The sequence below is a fragment of the Miscanthus floridulus genome, chromosome 5, assembly GCF_019320115.1.
Source record: "Miscanthus floridulus cultivar M001 chromosome 5, ASM1932011v1, whole genome shotgun sequence".
Classification (NCBI taxonomy): Eukaryota; Viridiplantae; Streptophyta; class Magnoliopsida; order Poales; family Poaceae; genus Miscanthus; species Miscanthus floridulus.
The window spans coordinates 19,437,303-19,457,320 of record NC_089584.1 but is presented as its reverse complement, the minus strand read 5'-3'; the positions used below and the strand labels follow the sequence as shown (position 1 = coordinate 19,457,320).

Here is a 20,018-nt window from a genome sequence, read left to right as displayed (position 1 = left end):
AGAACAACAATGCTCAAGTTGAGAAGGATCAGTGTAAATGGTGCAAGAAGCATGGATATTACCAGAGGGAATGTCTAGACTTCCTGAAGAGCCTTCTGAAGAGAGGTGATGATTTCATTACATTCATAGATGAATCCTTGTATTTAAGTTATGCAAAATCTACTTTGTGGATTGATTAAGGTGCAACTGTTCATGTTGTAAATTCATTACAGGGATTCTGTACGAGGAGGACCCTGCAAAGAGGAGAAAGAAAAATTAAAGATGCAAATAGAGTTGAAGCTGAAGTTGAAGCCATTGGAGATCTATCTCTAGAATTATATTATGGTTTTAGACTGCAGCTTTTAGATATTCTTTATGTACCCTCTTTGCGTAGAAACTTGATAAGTGTTTCAAGATTAGATGATGATGGATATGATTGCCATTTTGGTAATGGCAAATGTAGGATTGTGATTAATAATAAGTGTGTTGGTCTTGCCTTCCGACAAGATAAGCTTTATTTATTATCACTTTCTGAGAATGTGAATGATGTGAGCACTGAGAATGAGAATGCTTCCTCGTCTATGAACGCAACAAATAAGCAAAAGAGAGTGCATGATGTATCTTCGAAATTATGGCACTGTCATTTAGGCTATATTTCGAGGGGGAGAATAGAGTGATTGATTAAGAAATCAATTCTTCCTCCTTTAGAATTTTTAGATTTAGAACAATGCATTGATTGCATAAAAGGAAAATACATTAAGAAAATAAAGAAAGATGCCAAACGAAGCGCATGAATTTTAGAAATAGTTCACACAGACATCTGTGGTCCTTTTTCTGTGAAGAGTGTGGATGGTTATGATTCATTTATAACATTCATAGATGACTATTCTTGTTTTGGCTATATTTATCCAATTAAAGAAAGATCGAAACCATTGGATAAATTTAAGATATTTAATGCTGAAGTAGAAAATCAGCACAACTTAAAGATTAAGGTAGTAAGGTCCGACCGTGGGGGAGAGTACTACGGTCGACACACCCCATATGGCCATGTTCCTAGACCCTTTGCAAGGTTCTTACAGGAAAATGGCATAGTAGCCCAGTATTTTACACCGGGCGAGCCTCGGCAGAATGGAGTGGCTGAAAGACGCAACCGTACCTTAATGGATATGGTGAAAAGCATGATAAGTTACTCTACCTTACCAATAAGTTTATGAATGGAGGCGTTAAAAACCGCTATCCATATTCTTAATCGAGTGCCAAGCAAGTCGGTGCCCAAAACGCCGTATGAGTTGTGGACAGGAAAGGAACCCTCACTTAACTATTTACGTGTGTGGGGTTGTCCAGCTAAGGCAAAAGTTTTTAACCCAAACATAGGGAAGCTAGACTCCAAGACAGTCAGTTGCCATTTCATTGGCTATCCAGAAAAGTCAAAAGGTTATCGCTTCTATTGTCCTGACAGACAAACAAAGTTTGTAGAAATAAGACATGTTGTCTTCTTGGAGGATGATATGATCAGGGAGAGCATGGTAGCGCGAGAAATTAGTTTTGAAGAGAAGTGGGTACACGTGCCCACTCCTATGGTTCAGGAGCCATTCTTCACGCTACCTATTGTTGTTGTACCAACAGTGCAAGACATTATAGTAACAACACCTATTGTTAGTTCTCCTTTGGCAACAATGAATGAACATAAGAAACATGTCCTTCAGGATCCCCTAGAACTCGTTGTCACACATGAGGGAGAGCAACAACAGCATCATATAGAACAAGCGTCATCTAACGAGGCCCCTAGAAGGTCTCAAAGAGTCAAGAGATCAGCCATTCCTGATGACTACGAAGTTTATGAATGTAAGGAATTTCAAATAGAGGGTGATCCCACCTCATTTGAAGAAGCCATGAGAAATACTCACTCATCCAAGTGGCTTGAAGCCATGGAAGATGAAATGAAATCAATGAAAACCAATGGTGTTTGGGACTTAGAAACAATTCCTAAAGAAGCCAAGACAGTAGGCTGTAAATGGGTCTACAAAACCAAACATGACTCCAAAGGGAATATAGAAAGATTCAATGCGCGACTTGTGGCGAAAGGCTTCACGCAAAGAGAAGGTATAGATTATAATGAGATATTTTCTTCAGTCTCATGTAAGGATTCTTTTAGAATCATAATGGCGCTTGTAGCACATTACGATTTAAAATTACATTAGATGGATGTAAAGACGGCGTTCCTAAACAGGGATCTGGAGGAAAATGTTTACATGGCACAATCCAAAGATTTGGTTGTGGAAGGAAAAGAACGTATGGGTTGCCGCCTGAAAAATCCATTTACGGATTAAAACAAGCTTCAAGACAGTGGTATTTGAAGTTTGATAGTACAATAAGAAAGTTTGGGTTTCAAAAAAATATAGAGGACAATTGCGTTTATGCAAAGTTCAAGAATGGAAAATACATTTTACTAGTCTTGTATGTGGATGACATCTTGCTCGCAAGCAGTGATGTTAATCTACTACTAGAAACAAAGAAGTTCTTGTCCTTAAAGTTTGATATGAAAGATCTCGGTGAAGCTTCATTCGTCCTATGAATAGAGATTCACTGAGATAGAGAAAATGTGGTTTTAGGATTATCACAAAAGGCATACTTAGAAAAAAGTTCTAAAGAAATACAGTATGCAAAATTGTAAGTCTTCACATGCTCCCATAGTCAAGGGCGACAGATATGGGGAATTTCAATGTCCCAGGAACCAATATGAGATCGATCAAATGAAAGTAGTTACATATAGTTCAGTTGTCGGAAGTTTATAGTATGATCAAGTATGTACTCGCCCTGACTTAGCATTTGTTACCGGGTTACTTGGCAGATATTAGAGTAATCCAGGAATAGAACATTGGAAATTAGTAAAGAAAGTTTTGCGTTACCTGCAAGGTACAAAGGGTCTTATGCTAATGTACAGAAGATCTGATTCCCTACACATAGAGGGGTATATAGATTCTGATTATGCGGGAGATGACAGAAAATCCATGTTAGGATACATATTCACTCTCGCAGAAGGAGCTATATCGTGGAAAAGCTCAAAGCAAACCGTCACTACATCGTCAACAATGTATGCCGAGTTTGTAGCATGTTATGAGGCCACAGGGCAGGTGAATTGGCTGAAGAAATTCATGCCCGGGTTGAAAGTGGTAGATGATATATATAAACCACTCAAGTTATACTGCGATAATAATCCAGCAGTATGTTATGCTCAGAATAATAAGTCAACTGGTGCTGCCAAACATATTGACATAAAGTATTATATTGTGAAAGATAAAGTCTGGGATCATATAACTAGTCTTGAGCATATAAGAACAGAAAAGATGCTCGCGGATCCGTTTACAAAAGGCTTATCACCCAGCGTGTTCAGAGAACACTTAGCCAGCATGGGTTTAAGGGAAAGCCTATGATTCCTGGACAATAAGGGTCTAGTTTAGAATCTATTTCAAAAACAGAGAAGTGCATTGTAGCTATTTAATCTAATGGCAACTGACTGTGACGATGAGGCACGCTCTATGCATTGATCTGTGATGAAATAAAAATAAGATAAAGTAAGTAAGTTAAAGTTTAAGTAATAAGATGAGATCAATGGGGAGATTGTTAGTGGTGATCTCTCCAGCTCGGCCCAACGGCCGAGTTGGGCATGACCTCGCGCCCTGATCAGGGGCGCCCAACCCTACATGGTTGGTGGGGCCCCATCACACTACGCTATAAAGAGAGGTGGGGTCGGCGGCTCTCTTCATGAGGTTCACCGTGAGCAGCTGCAGTCGCCCCACCAACATAACCCTAGCCCGATCTAGAGAATTTTTTTTAATTTTAACACTTTTTCGAACTTAATTTTAAATCTAACACTCTCGGTTTTTTTAAAACTAATACTTTTGGCCGCGCCTATTGTCCTGGCACGGCCAAATGCCTATGTCGCGCCATGCATGGTGGCGCGGCAGAGGGCTGACGTGGCGGCGACCAGAAGCGCTGATCGCTGACGTGGCTGGGCTCTGCCGCGCCACCGATCTTGGCACGGCAGTGCCGCTCCCTGATCCATGGCGCGGTAGAGCCAGGTACAACCTTCGCCGCGGCCAGTCCCGCTGGCCGAGCAGCAAAGCGGCCTACCGCCCACGCCTGCCCGCCTACCTTTGCCCGCGCCTGCCCACCGCTGTGCACGCCGTCTACCGCGGCCGCGTCCGCCCACACCAGCCAGCTCACCCGCGCCAACCAGGCAGCCAGGCAGCTAGGCCGCCAGGTGCGGCCGCCGCGCCCGCACGCCAGCGTGCCTCCCCCTCCGGTCATGCACGGTGGCTGCCCTACGCCCGTGCCTTCTGGCCCAGTCTTGCGCTCCACAACGAGGTACTCCACTAATATAGTTAGCACAGTTAATAAAGTTAGTAAAATTATTAAAGTATAATTAGTATAGTTAGTAAAGTTAGTTAGTTAGTTAAGTTAGTATACGTAATATAATAAGTTAGTATAGGTAGTAAAGTTAGGTAGTTTAGTTAGTACAGTTATAGTATGCCTTGTATAGATGTTAATATTTGATTAGTTAGTATAGTTATAGTTAGAAAATATATTAATGTTAGTATGGACATTACGTACGATGATTTCGATGACTTAATGAAGTTTCTTGAAATGCTTCTACAGATGGATTGTTGTGTTAGAGTTTTATACGGAGGAAGTGTTAGGAGAGAGGATGGTATGTTTGAGGATATGGAAGAAGAATTGGAATGGTTTGATGAACCTCCTAGCTTCAACGACCTTTGTGTCATTTGAATATAAAGTTTGGCGGTGATTTCACACTAAAGGGGAGGTTTGATACTGGGAAGACTAGGGCACACTATGTCCTCAAGCCCTTGCGCGACCCTACTCACTGGTCCCGCTACACTAGGGTTCTCCAAGGTTCCAATGTGCCCATGGCTGAGGTGGTGGTGGAGAATGGGTACAGGATGCATGGTGTTTAGGATGGCCTGTCCATTGATGGTTTCAGAGGCAATGAAAAAGAATTAGGGGTCGAAGGGGAAGCATCTCAGGATAACATGGATTTGGACGGTCAGTTGATGCAGGAGTAGTTTCATTCAACTGTAGTAGACTGTATAAGCAATGACTTTGATGTGAATGAGTTCGAACGGGAAGAGGAGGAGCAGGAGGAGGAGGACAGGATCGGTGATGTAGTTAGCAGTGATTCAGATGATTCTGATGATGACCAAGGAGGTACAGATGCTATGGCAACAACGGTTGATGTCATGCCAGTACCGGTACATACTATGCCATTACCAGTACCAACTAAGGTTTTGCAAGATGTCCATGCTCAGGGTAGACTAGTCATAGATTTGGCTGTAGATGATATCCCCTATGATTCATGGGCCAGAATTAATGAAGCGAAACAGTATGTTCCACCACCACCTTACACAGCGACTGAGCTTGAGCAACTAAGGTCCAAGAACGTACCTTTCAGGGGTGTTCTGAACTATAGGGATGTCAGCATGACGGATATGGCAGTTTGTGATACCAGTCTCCAGATGTGTAGGAATTCATTGTATAACCATGAGACAGAAACCCTTAGGAAGGGGATAATATTCAACACAATGTTAGAGATGAAACTCTTCCTTCAGGGCTATGCTGTGTACCACCATAGACCGTACACCGTCACTCATTCGGACCAGGAGTTGAGGTACCACTTGATATGCAAAAATGGTTGTCTATGGAGGTTAAATGCACGAAGGAGACAGAATGATGGCAAGTAGAGGATAACTAAAGTTGTTGAACCCCACACTTGCCTAGACAATAGGGGGAAGGAAAATCATCATCAGCTCACTGCACGTTACCTTGCCCATCGTATATTGGGGCTCGTTGATGACAACAATGACATCTCGGTGTCTTCTTTACAACAGTCTATATCTAGATTCATTGGGTATGATGTGACATACGGAAAGGTTTGGCGTGCTAAGCAAATTGCTCTAGCGATTCAATGGGGGACTTGGGAGGAAGCGTACAATAGGGTGCCCCACATCTTATGTGCAATGCATTATTATAACCCTAGCTTGAAATGGTTTATGGACATCGGAGGGATGTTTTTTTGGGACCCATTGAGGCATGTCCTCTATCGTGTGTTCTCGTCGTTTGCGCAAACGGAACATGCATTCCAGTTTTGGTCGTCTAGTCGTACTTGTTGATGGCACTTTCCTGATAGGAAAGTATAGGGGCACCTTGATGATGGCTGTTGTTGTTGATCCTAAGGACCAGATAGTACCCGTGGCATTTGCTTTGGCAGAGGGAGAGACCAATGAATCGTGGTCATGGTTCATGCGGCTTCTACGTGTGCAAGTGCTTGGCCCAACTCGCACTATATGTTTGATCTCCGACCGTCACACAGGGCTTCTTAATGCTGTAGCTGAGCATATAGATGGGTTCCCGCCTCTAGTACATAGATGGTGCATGAGACACTTTGCCGCTAATTTCTGGCGGCGTCAGTGGAAGCAGAAGGTATGTGACAAGGTAAAGGCTCTATGTTGTGTACATACAGAGCACCAGTTCAAGGAGATAAAGAGAGAACTAGACAAGATGGTAAATGCAGCGAGAAAGGCCTGGTTAGAGGCGCAGATGGAACAGAAGGCTCAGTGGGTGTTAGCATATGACGAGGGGGGTTTCAGGTATGGCATCATGACCACTAACTCCTCGGAGTCCTTCAACCGTGTATTCACCGGAGTTCGATCGTTGCCTGTGTCTGGAATTGTTGAGTTCTCCTTTCATAAGTGCAACGAATATTTTGTGAAGAGGTGGGAGCTTGCGCAGAGGAATATAGCTGAGCAGGGGCGTTTTGGCAAGGCCAGAGCTGAACATTTGAAGGAGGCCGAGGAATTGGCCAAGCAGCACACCGCTGAGCCGTATGGACCCCGCCGCCATATCTTTAGTGTACGGGGAAAGGGTGGCACAAGCCTGGGTGGTGAATGTTATGGTGGATGAAACTACCGAGTTGATCTTGAAAAGGTAGAGTGCAGTTGCAACGTCCCTCAGATCATGCATGCCCCTTGCTCTCATATGATCACAGCCTGCGGGGTTCGCGGGTACAACTATGAGGATCTGCCATATATGTCACCCTTGTATCTCCGTTCGAACACCATTAGTATTTGGGAGATGAGCTTCGAGCCATACCTTGACCCAACACAGTGGCCACCTTATAATGGTTATGACTACGTGCCGCATCCGGATCTAATAAAGGTAGGGAAGGGTAGGAGGAAGAAGAAGTGACTGAAGGGGGACATGGACGCTATGAGAGGGTACGGCAAAGACATGTACGGTGGGGGAGACTTCAACGAGACCCGTGGCAGGAATCTTTGCTCCGTTTGCAAACAATCTGGCCACAAGGCTAGCCAGCATAGAAGACAGCAGGTGATTTCATATTGTGTTCGTATTGCAAAACAAGTAGTTCAAATTTTGCAATGCTACATAATGTTACTCTGAAAATTGTTAATTTGAATACTCCAACCCTTTGTTTATCATTTTGTAACATGATGGCCCCTCCGATGCCACACCAGCTGATCCCCCTTCTTGATGTGAAGTACGACGACCCCCTTCTTGTTCCGGACGACGAGGTTCATTATGTCATGGGACTTAGTCGAACTTATGTCGAACGAATATTATCGTCGAAAACTTGTAGACTCATAAACCAATGAAAATGTTGTATGGCAACTTATCGTCCATTTATTTGCTCCATGTTCGTTTTGTACAACACTTGTAGTTTTGTACAGCACCTCCGCCTGTAAGCCCACCTCCGCTTGTAGTTCTATAGTTTTGTATAGCACAGACGCGCCGTGGGCTATGGCGCGACAAATGATTACGTTCGTTTTAGAAATTTTTAACGCATGATACAAACAGATGTGATCACTTAAGATCGATCATGGATAATCCGAGTATATGATACATGGGTACAATACATTAGTAGTTCAAATGGAATATAAGACAACACAATAGAATTTCTACTACATGGCTACATTGATCATTAATAAAGCATGGAACTAACAGACGGCGCAATCAAAAACCCTCAGTCAGAAACATACTGAGTAAGCAACTCATCGTCCGAGTACCAATCCTCAACCACAACCATGTTGCTGTGGCTAGGCTCACCTGCGTTGCTCTGACCTACTTGTCGCCTGTAGTAAGCGGCCTCTGCTTCATCTGCGGTCGCTGCAGCCTGAGTGAAGAACACGTCGTCATCCTCCTCCACCTGTAACCCCACCTCTGCTAGAGTGATGAGCTCGCTCAGTCTGCCAGTGTCGTTCTCATCCTCCTTCGTCTGCAAGCCCGCCTCTGCTAGAGCGATTAGCTCGCTCAGTCTGCCAGTGTCGTCCTCATCCTCCTCCGCCTACAAGCCCGCCTCTGCTACAGCAATTAGCTCACTAAGTCTGGCAGTGTCGTCCTCATCCTCGTCCCCCTCATCAGACAACATAATCGGTGATTCAACGGTGCGACCAGCTCACTTTCTGTGCTCATCTAACTTCTTTTCCTCATACATTGCATGAGCCACCTCTACAGCATGTTCCTCGCTGCATCCAATCCCTTCATGTATAAAATACAATCAGATAGTAACGTGATTATATTACATTTAAAATCAGGTAACGAAAATAGGCGTTCAAGCACTCACTGGCACATAATGCAGCAACATGCTCGTTCAAGACCTACATCTGTACTCTTGTCTCCTCCCTTGCCTCCTTCCTTGCCCTCTCCTCCTCTAACGTCATCCATCTCTCCAATCTCCATTTGTTAAGCCCAACATCGATTGGGTTACAAATACCGCGCTGTCTAGCAAACTCACACATCTTTTCTTTGTGATGTTTAACGAATAGGTTGACGTAGTCAGGTCCATATCTCCTCTTCCTTGCAATTAGTTGCCTCTTCTTTAGTTCATCCAAGAACTTAGCTTGACCATCGTAACGTTCCCACATGTATTTCCTAGTGCTCTGTTTAAAAGAAATATTATATCATATATGTCTTGGCAAGAGAAACAAAATACGATTTCTTGTTTACCACAAAAATAACGAACCTCTTCGTACTCAACCATATGGCCGCAATAATGGCCTATTCCAAGCTCCGAAAAGACTAGGCCATAGTTAGAATTAACACCACATTCGCACTTGACTGGTGGTGCTTTGTAAATTAACCTTTCTTTCTTCTTTTGTTTTGCTTTTGGAGGTTCTTCAGGCTATTTGTTCTTAGGACCATACAACCACTCCTTGAAACGACACTTCGCCATTGAATACACCTAAATAACGTGACATTAGTACATGACACATATAGCTCAATATTTCAACACATACACTTTGCACTTACTTCATGCTTGTTTGGACACACAAACTCCAACGTATTGTCAGGGTTTATCACGGCTTGGTCTCCGCAATGGCACAAAGGAGGTTCCTCGAGTCGTCTAACTGCGGCTAAGTGATTCTCCTTAGCCGTCATTGGAGGGGGGTTAGGGGGAGGTGGAACCCACCATTCGAAGTGCTCTCGTGGATGTCGCCCTCTGCACCAATCGTTGAAAATGAGGTACCTGGGGTCAAACTTGTCTGCACCGTCGATCCACTAAAAGAAAAAGCACCTCTCATGGGCCTACACAATAAAAATTCAACAAAATATTAGTAACCTAGTAATACAAATGAAGAAGAAAAATATACGGAAACAATAACTTACATTAAAACGACTGCACGTGTAGAAGCAACGAGCCGCTGTGTCCGGATGTCTCGATTGAAACACGTCGGCTGGATGACCATAGTCACACTTAGGGACAGGGAGTTCAGGAGGGACGGGGGCATCTTTGCTAGACTCGTCGGGATACATTTCTCTAGGACGACCCCGTTTTCGCCATAACTGCTCCCGAAACATGTCTTCCATCTAATAAAACGGTTCAAATTAAACACCAATCAAAACAACGCAAATTAATGTAAAATGTAATCATTCACAATGCAACTAAAATATTATAAACAACAATTATAGCAACAAAAATATGCATGGCAAACATACTTCTAATTAAATAATTAACCTTAACATTGATAAACTCATACTAATATCTTCACCATAGTTCCCAAACATAATTTTCCTACTTACCTTAACTCCCATTTATAATATCATATCCACCATTCAAACAAAAATAAAATGTACGTCATTACCTTGAACTAGGACGAGGAGGGAGGGAGGCGGCCGGTGAATGGAAGGGAAGGGAGGGAGGCGGCAATAGAGGGCCGGGCTGCCGCCGTTCGTGGCGCGGTGGCCTGCGTGCTTGGCGACAGTCGGGAGCGGGAGCGACGCCTAGGCCGTTTTGCTGCTCGAGCAGCGGGACTGGCCGCGGCGGAGGTTATACTCGGCTCTGCCGCGCCACCGATCAGAGCGCGGCACTGCCACGCCATGGATCAGGACGCGGCACTGTCGCGCCAAGATCGGTGGCGCGGCAGAGCCTAGCCACGTCAGCGGTCAGCGCTTCTGGTCGTCGCCACGTCAACCCTCTGCCACGCCACCATGCATGGCGTGGCACAGGCATTTGGCCGCGCCAGGGCAATAGGTGCGGCAAAAAGTGTTAGTTTTAAAAAAAACCTAGAGTGTTAGATTTAAAATTAAGTTCGAAAAAGTGTTAAAATTAAAAAAACGATCTAGAGGGTGCGCAGCCAATGACGGAAAGCCGCCACCGTCTTCTCCGCCGGGACACCGCGCCACTGCTGGACCGCACCACCGGACTCCACAACAACACCGACATCGCCATGGACGGTTGTAGCTCCTCCGCCAAGCCCTCCGACGGTTGGTGATTTCTTACCTCTCACCCTCTCCTCTCTGTTACTCTATTTCTTCATGTACCAGGATTAACTACATCTTTTATCACAAATAGAAGAGGTTGTACCTATCACAATCTGCGTACCTTTTTTTATTATGATCGTGGGAATGAAGCCGGTTGCTTTGAAAATAGCCAGCTGACGGTCGACCGACCCAATAGGAAGAGGAAGCAAAACTTATAGAGACTGAAATTTTCGAAGATTAGAGCTTAGCTGACGGGCTCAACAACCGAGAATCTTTGATATGACCATTAGCCGGTCGTCTGGAAGCTGATTCGGAAGGGGCTGGGTGATTTTGAAGGGCGTTGCCGTGGAAATTTAAAACCAGCAACTGATCACAGAGCCACGGAATGTGATGCTTCAGTGTAGTCATAGCTCTAGGACTTTAGTGCTGCTTTGCAAAGTTCAGCTACGTCTTCTCTGTAGGTCGTTTTACATCTGGATAGATTGATCGACGTGCGCCCAACCCTACTCCTTCGTTGTTTTCTCTCACAACAAATCAACATAAATATCAACATAAGCTAAATTTCAGCGAAACGAACAGGGCCACTGGATACAGAAAGCTGATACAACGTGTGGATGCCATTGCCGTGAAGATTTCCCCGATCGCAGGACCAATCCCATGGCAATCGCATTGTGGATGGAAATGGAACCGGTCGATCTGGTTGTAGGGCACCCACGCGCTATTGGAATGCCAACGCATCTCTCTCCTTATCTCCTACGGAGTCTACGGATATTGCTGTCACATCAGAATTTGTCGACCGCTCAACCAACTGAATCAGAATCACTACAGTGTAATTATGCAACTTACGCCTGTCAAAATCAAAGGAACGCTCACTGAAATCTGAAAACAGGGAAATCACACCAGGAAACGAAAGCAAAACGTTCAGAGAAACTGTGTCTGAGCTCTGAAGAGAGGAGCTCCAGTTTTTCTCTAGGATGTCGTATTTGCTTCCGTGCTAATCCTGACCAGAACCCTCAAATCGCAGCAAAGTCGCACACATGTGAGCCGGGAATGGCTTGGATTATTAGTCAAACCAAACTGGTCTGCCCGTCTGGGGCAGCAAATCAAATCAATACATACATCAAGTACGCCACAATATAATACTGTAGATGATGAGTATACATTATATAATACGTACAACTCCTACGTCTACATGATAGTCATGGAGAATTTTTATTCCCAAGTACAGTGGTTTTACATTTTACTGCAGGAGTATTTCCTCCAGACACAGTAGGTGAAAATAATGCCAGAGGCAGAGACACTCCAGCCCTTTCCCCCCGAGCACACACCCGTTACTCCCTCTTGGCCTTGTCCGGCCCGGCGGCGCCGGCTTGGGGCTGCTGGGGGCACATCATCTTCTTGAACTCCTCGAAGCCGACGCAGCCGTCGCCGTCGGTGTCGACGCAGGCGATCATCCTCAGGCACTCCTCGGCGCTGCACCCCTCGCCGATGCGCGCGAGCACCTTGCCCAGCTCGGCCGCCGTGATGCGGCCGTCGCCGTCGACGTCGTACACGTCGAAGGCGGCGTGGAGCTCGGCTTCGAGCTCGTCCCCGCCGTTGTCCCCGGGGCCGCGCGCGTGGAACGCCTTGAACTCGCCGAGGTCCACGAAGCCGTCGCGGTCCGTGTCCAGCTCGTCCATCATCGCGGCCACCTCGCGGCGCCCGTGCGAGGAGCTCGCCGGCGGGGAGATGGCGCGCGACACCGCGGCCAGCTCGGAAGGGGAGATCCGGCCGTCGCCGTCCGCGTCGATGTGGGCGAACACCCTCTGCATCTCCGCGTCGTCCGCGGCCGACGACACCACCGCCGGGGGCCTCGCCTGCTGCTGGGCTTGCCTGTTCTCGCTGGCGCTGGTCGACATGGCGATGGAACGGAGTGTGGTGGTGGTGGTGATGTGAAGGGCGCTTTGCCTGTGTGGTCTTGCGGCTGAAGAGGAGGTGTGTGGTGTGAGCTTGTGGCGTTCTGGATGCAGGAGTGGTCTCGCCGTCGCCGGAGGTATTAATAGGCCGCTGGTGCAGGCACACTGGCGACCACCACGCGCTATTGACACGCTGCGGTAAAGGCGCCGACTTTTTTCTCGCTTGCCGTGCGGAGTCGTACGTGAACCGGTGAACGGGAGAGAGACTGCGAGACGGGTCTTCGTGGCGGCTGCCTCGGTTGGTGAATGTGCCAGGCATCGCGCCGCGGCTGAGCCACGTGGAAGGCCGACGGAGAGGCCGCGCGGCCGGCCGGTGCGGATCTCGGTGCAGGTTTCCTTTGCTGCGGCGGGCACTTTCCTAGAAGGTCCAGAGCAGAAGCGCGTTGAGGAGGCAGCCTGAATCTGTGAATCACCACCCACGTCTATCTGTACCAATGGGTCGTCATGCGTCCGCAAGGCACGTGGCCCATCGGCCACAACACAATCCAAATCATGTAGTACGTGTGGGCACGGCTCACGGTGTGTGTGTCGTGCTTGATGGGAAAAGCCTCCCTGTCTGTGTACGTGGCTGGGGGCCTATCTCGACCGTCCATACAGCTGGCGGCACGAATCTTGATGCTGCTACATTCCTATGGCCCTGTTCACTTGTCTTTCGAGCATTACTATTTCAGCGAACGAACAGTGTTTTTCTCTTACAACAAATCAGCGGACAGTACTTTCAGCCATGGCTTTTCAGCAAAGCGAACATAGCCTATATTGCTTGATTAGGGATTAGGGATTAAGGTTTAGGGATTAGGGTTTATGGTTTAGGATACATGGTTTAGTGTCTTATATTAAATCTAATGGTTTAGTAAGTTGACTCACACGTGAGCACAAATCTTGATGCAGCTGGGACACTTCGACTGCCACGATATGCCGTGCGGCCACACATACAAACGGTAGATCCACTCTCATGCTTGATCCACTCCTGAATGGCCCACTAACCTTCTTAGAGCATCACTAGTGTGAATAATAAGATAGTCCTAAACTTCTTATTGGGTCAAGCTTCAGGTCGGTGCTCTGTCCCTAGTATATTTTGGTGGTAGGTGAACCCTTCTGCAGAGCAGTCTTCTTCGAGCTTAAGCTCCAGTGCCCTATTTTTCTACATCACCAGACATTTTCGATGAGTGACTGGACGCTGTCTGTCTTCTACCGAACTCAATCTTTTTTCTTCGACGCCTCTTTTATGTGAAACACCAGACCTTCTGAGTAGTCCTTGGCAGTGCTTATTTTACTTCGTTTCTTCGCGTCTTTTCATCTGGGCTTCTTCATCTTGATGACTTTGGACCTTATGCATGGCTTCTATGATCTTCAATAGTACTCCTTGGTCTTCCTTGAGGTGTCGACCACTTGATCTTCGCATTGCCTTTGGACCTTTTTGCGGGGTTGAGTGAGGCCACCTGTGTCGGGGCTCCAGCCCCGCACGCCAGGGGTCGCCCGAGCTTGCTCATGTTGGGCCAAGGCCATCCATGTCATGTCAAGGTTGCTCTTGCACCCGTATTGGCTATTAATGTTAAACGAAGTTAGTAAAACTTTGTAACAATTTTGGACTTATATATGAACTTATGCCTCTTTTTTTTTAGGGAAGCCATCTGGCACTATGAACTTATGCCTCTTCCTTAAAGATACGGAAAGCTAGATTTTATCCATTTTCTAAAAAAATGGATATATCCGTGTTGGGCTGCCAAACTAGTTGGGCTAGTCAAATCGGCAAAGCACAACTAACCCAGCAGCCTAGTGTTGTGTTCAGGCCTTGCACTGAGATCGTGGGCCGGCACGATTCATCTACCATGTTTCAGGCCCACTCTAGTCTTTCCGTGCTTAGCTGGATCCAAATTCTCACCTGGGTCCATTCCACCTTTTCTGCCTGTCACACACGGCGACAATTCAGTGTCATCTAGACTCCAGAGCCCACGCCGAGACTCATGATCCATGTTAACCCGGCATGTTATCTCAAAGTTGGGTATGCCAGCCCATCTCTTTGCACCTCGACCCATTACACCTTTTCAGCCCATCACGCACGACTCCAGTGCAGTGCCCACGCAGCCACGCCAGTCCTCATCCATGGCCCACGCAACACCTACCCACTCCCCATCCAGTCTAGAAAACTCGTGCTAATCCGCGCTCGGTTTTTTATTTAGCAGAAAAAGAGGCTTCGCGACTCATCCGACTGGCGCTAGAACAAGCAGGAGACATCAGTCCTGGACCTTCACGACGCGTCCAACAGATCGTCGATTGGCTCCTATAAAACGCAACGGCAATTGAGCGATCACTCTCCAAGTTCGACACGAGCAGCAATCGAAGCAGCTAGCTAGCTATACATACATCTCCTAGAAACAAAGCAGCATCGATCGAGTTCACGTGGTCTGATCGGCTGATCGCAAGAAGCAAGCAATAATGTCGCTGGTGCGCAGCAGCAACGTGTTCGACCCGCTGTCGCTGGACTTCTGGACGTCCGCCGACCCGTTCGGCGTCGTCCGGCCGCTGGCCGAGCAGTGCCCCGTGCTCACCAACGTGCGCGTGGACTGGAAGGAGACCCCCGAGGCGCACGTGTTCAGGGCCGACCTCCCCGGCGTCAAGAAGGAGGCCGCCAAGGTCGAGGTGGAGGACGGCAACGTGCTCGTCATCAGCGGCGAGCGCGCCAGGGAGGAGGCCGGCAAGGACGAGGCGTGGCGCCTCGTCGAGCGCAGCTGCGGTAGGTTCCAGAGGCGGTTCCGCCTGCCGCGCGGCGCCAAGCTGGACCAGGTGCGCGCGTCCATGGACAACGGCGTGCTCACGGTCACCGTGCCCAAGGAGGAGGTCAAGAAGCCGCAGGTCAGGGCCGTCGAGATCTCTGGTTGATCGATCCGGTCGTTGCATGCTTTCATGGACGCGATCACAGTACGAATGATACGAAGGGCCAAGCTGTACTACAAGTAGTATAACCTGCAGTGGGACAAGAAGAAGAATAAAACTGTCTGTATCCATCCATCGTTTGTGTATGTAAGTGTTGTGTTTCTGTGTCAAGTGCTTCTGCTAAGTGTCTTGTGTCTATGTGATGTGTAATGCGCCTGTGCTTTTTTAGCTGTTGACAGTTGTGTATCAGTCATTCGTGCAGTCGAACAAACTGAGTTCGTCTTGAGTTCTTCCAGACTACTGCTACTGCTACAAGACAGTGTTTGCCGAAATAAACGGACTGTGTTTCGCCAAATTGGAAGTTCAGACGATCAGCTTGTGATGAGCTGAGCCGACTGAAAGCAAAAGCTAGAGATCGCAGAGGCTGCCTCCTTCGCTGCGCCGTTGTCGCCCTCCAAATAGGAGGTCCTTCGGGCGCTCTTCGTTCCAGATTTCGATCCGGTGGTCATGGAGCTGAACATCACTAGCTTAGAGCACAACGCTTTTTAGCCACTGAGTTCAGGGCCTACTGTGTTTATCTCTATGGTTGATCCTCCTCACGGTCGCTAGGTAGTTTGTGTTTGTTCCTATGGTTGATCCTCTTCACGGTCGCTAGGTAGTTTCTTTTGTAATTACAAATATGTAAGCTCTGTCGGTATTTGACTCGGTAATCATAATGAGCTGAGCCTGCTGCTATTCCGAGAATCTGAGTCATTGGTTAGTCAAGTTACTACCGTGTGTTGACTGGATTGCATTGCTTACAGTACTGACCAGTGAAGTGAGGCAGTGATTTGCTTACAGTACTAATCAGCCCTCGTCAACGGCAACGACTTTTTCTTTTGAACAGAGACTTTAAATTTAGAGAAAATAGACACATTCCTCCTGTGTGTGTACGTCTGGTGATCCGTAGTTCGAAGTCTATGGCGAGTCTTCGTCCCTGGCAGCTGCAGCTGTAGCGTTGCCTAAAGGTTTAGCACGAGTCCGATTTCCAACCTCTAACTTGCACAGTAATCCATTTTTCAATCTTGAAATATGAAGCCGCCTTCCAACTATTGAAACCAGACAAATTTGGTCCTCTAGATGGTTTTTGTTTTAAAAAATAATTAAAATTTGGCTTAATGTATAAAAATCATTAACGAATTTATTTTAATCAAGTAAATATGAAACTAGTACCATTTTTCCCCCAAAAAATGTTATCTATCTATTGGTGGATCTATTTAGATTTATTTAAAATCTATTTATTTATGTTCCTATTGTTTTGCTATTCACAATGTTCAAAAAAACGCTAGACGCTAGCCTATGGTTTAGAGTTTCGGAAGTTTAAACGTAGATTAAATATGATTAAATGTTTTTGTTTTGTTTTTTACTTTTTGTGATGCTGAGAGCAAAATCAGTACTAATAACACAACTAGAAGTAATAACAATGACCACACCTCTTGCTGCACACTTGTTTTTGACATCAGTTCCTTTCCTCATTGGTTTCTTGCATTCAACAGCAGCTAACAATCAAAGAGAGACAAGTTAATAATCTGAAAACAGAAAAATCAAATAATAGGTAAAGAGTAGAAACTCATCTATGAGGGGCAGCTCAATATTGTACATGACTACATGTACAGCCAAGCTTCCAAACAACAGGGCAGCAGCACAAGGCAAAATATCACAAGAAAATATACACACAACAGTCACAGTTCATCACATGATTATCTTTCTTCTTCTTTGCTATTTCATCAAGATTCTTAATGCACTTTTGCTTAACTTCCTCAGGAACTTTTTGGCACTTCACTATAGACGTGCCCCTATGAGCAAGATGCTGCTTAATGCGATTAATTCCTGCACTCTCATGGCCACAAAGAAGACACTTGACTTTGTTCTTGTCATTGGGATCACAGAGACGCCCCCACTCCCAGCCTATATCAGATGATTTCCTCTTTAGGTGGTTGGCAACCTCGGCGGCTTCTGGAGCCGCTGCTGTAGTACCAGCAGCAGCTGCAGCTTCGGAAGTCGACATCCTAATCCTAATCCAAGAACAAGAGTAGCATAATAAGGACCAACAAATCAACGCATCATAAGGACTAAGGAGCTACTGAGGCAGTACACATTCAATCTTAACCCTAAATATCCAATCCAATTCATCAATTGAGTGATTGACATGCAAAAATCAAAATTACAGAGAATGAGCATGGAAAGATGGGGAGAGACCGAGGGAGCACCTAGAGTGTGAAGCTATGGCGAGGACAGATGCGGGTGGTGAATGTAACAGAACCGACCAATTATACGAAATTAAGTAAGAAAATCATCCACCAGAGCAGACGCTTTAGCAAACTTAAGCCCGTATAACCCGGTAGTCCGTGAAATCACGAAGGATTTCAAACCAACTCATGTCCCAGCCATGATCGTAATAAGTTTAGCGGTCACCAATCACATATTACATAAAAGTTTGCATAACAGATACATCAGAGTTTAAACATAGTTATTACAAAACAAGTTCGAATAAAAAGTAGCGGAAGTCATTTGTTTAAAACCACACACACTCACACGGAGTTCAAATATAGTGCCAGCGAATGATCATCTCCAACAAAAGCATCAGATGAGACGTAAGGAATGACCATGCCCATGGTCCTAAGCATCACCCATCGCAGGATACAGGCAGTTGATACAGTAGCCATAGTACATCTGCCCATCTGCAACAAGTGGGAATAAAACCCTGAGTACGAGAAGGTACTCAGCCAGACTTACCCGACATAACCGAAAATAATGACACCAAGGATTATGAAGGGCTTTATAGTAGGGTAGCTGACTCATTTGCAAAAAGAAGCATTTTTAGCATTTCAAGAACCTGTCTAAAAGCATTATTGCCAAGTTAATTATTATTAACCTGTCAACTAGGTTTGCACCTATGCTAGAGTAAACATGTGATTAAGCAGATAATGATAACCAATGATCATTAAATAACTTCCATACTGTCATATTCATTATAACTGTCCAAGTGTTCCATAACATTTACTACGATGAAGTCACTCAAGTCAAGTGCTCACTATCCAGGAGCGATGGCGATTCGAATCGATTCCTAACCAGCTGGTGATTTATTCCTTACACAAACCTCACTCACCCGCTAAAGTGAGATATTGATCACCGAGCCAACTTTCCAGGTATCTCGAGTTTGCTAGGAACCACATGTACCCGGGGGCCGACCGACTGCACTTTGGTCTTATCATCTCGCCCCCGTGTCCTACCACACCTGCTCCGGCACAGTGCGCTGCGGGCAATCTACTCGGCCCGAAAAATCTCCCAGCTTCGCGGTCGGAAGGTACTTTATCCGGCCAGCTAAATGTAAGGCATGCGTTCAACATGACTCGAGGCCCAACAACGGTCGGTCCTTAATCGACACAGACGGAAACACTACAGTCCAAAACTCTGCAAGTCTCCGTCCGGTCTCAACTTCATTTAACACTTAGTTATACCATGACTTCATAGTCATCCAAGCAGATCCAGGTAACCACCTATAGCTCGCAGGTGACAGGAAATCACCCGACTTCTACCGGTCTAAGCCAGCTAAGTATTGACTCGACTGCGGATACCAGGGTAACAAGGATATAGTATAACAAAGGTAAACAAGGTATAATGCAGCAACGGTTGCAAACAACTCCTGAACGTAATGCATCAATTAAAGTAAAGCATTTAATTAAATCATTGCAAACCGGGAGAAAAATGCTCCGGGGCTTGCCTCTCTCGAAGGAGCTCGGACGGTGATCGGGGCACTCCGGAAGTTCCTCAACGTCCTCCTCGTCGGCTTCTGGCACTTCCTGCTGCTGCACCTCGAGCTGCTCCTCTGGCTCCTCGGGTATGACGACTAGGTTCTCGGTTTGCGATCCTGTATGATGCAATGCGCGTAAGTGATTATGCAAACGGTGCATCGAAGGAGATGAATGCAATGGATATGTTGAAATGCAAGGTAGTCAACATCATCTAAGAACTATACTACAAGCACATGTCATCTACTGCATTCTCTTCTACTACTAATATGTTAAGTTAACCTATCTTATGAAATGCTTCAAAGATACACCAAAGCTTTACGACTTTCTTAATCACACTTAAAGCGACACTGGCTTAAACCCTAGTTAATAATAGGTTTGAATAGCAACCTATATTTCTGATGCTCCTAAAAATCTGAGAAAATTGCAGTAGCATACTACTACCCTAAACAGACTACCATAAAAATTTCATGGCATTTGGATAAGTAAACTATCCTACACAAAAATGACAAGCTATAGCATGAAAATGAGCATGAAATTACTTTGTACTATGAAAAGTGTCAAACAACAGAATTAATATTTTTCCTAGGTTATTCATAGCATATAATGACTGTACAAAAATTAC

The 20,018-nt window shown here is 45.9% G+C and overlaps 2 protein-coding genes and 1 long non-coding RNA gene across 3 annotated transcripts; 1 reads left to right on the top strand and 2 right to left on the bottom strand.

Moving 5' to 3' along the window:
* Positions 1–11,910: 11,910 nt before the first annotated feature.
* Positions 11,911–12,787, bottom strand: LOC136449628 (probable calcium-binding protein CML16). The gene has a single exon (XM_066449734.1). The coding sequence runs from the start codon at positions 12,669–12,671 to the stop codon at positions 12,105–12,107; it is 567 nt and encodes a 188-aa protein (XP_066305831.1). The 5' UTR covers positions 12,672–12,787; the 3' UTR covers positions 11,911–12,104.
* Positions 12,788–15,028: 2,241 nt separating this feature from the next.
* LOC136449629 (16.6 kDa heat shock protein-like) lies at positions 15,029–15,917 on the top strand. Its single transcript, XM_066449735.1, has one exon. The coding sequence runs from the start codon at positions 15,165–15,167 to the stop codon at positions 15,606–15,608; it is 444 nt and encodes a 147-aa protein (XP_066305832.1). The 5' UTR covers positions 15,029–15,164; the 3' UTR covers positions 15,609–15,917.
* Positions 15,918–18,044: 2,127 nt separating this feature from the next.
* On the bottom strand, positions 18,045–19,503 carry LOC136451689 (uncharacterized). The gene is made up of 2 exons (XR_010758628.1): positions 19,366–19,503; positions 18,045–18,322 (listed from the first exon to the last, which is right to left on the bottom strand). It is a non-coding gene; the product is annotated as an uncharacterized lncRNA (long non-coding RNA).
* Positions 19,504–20,018: the final 515 nt, after the last annotated feature.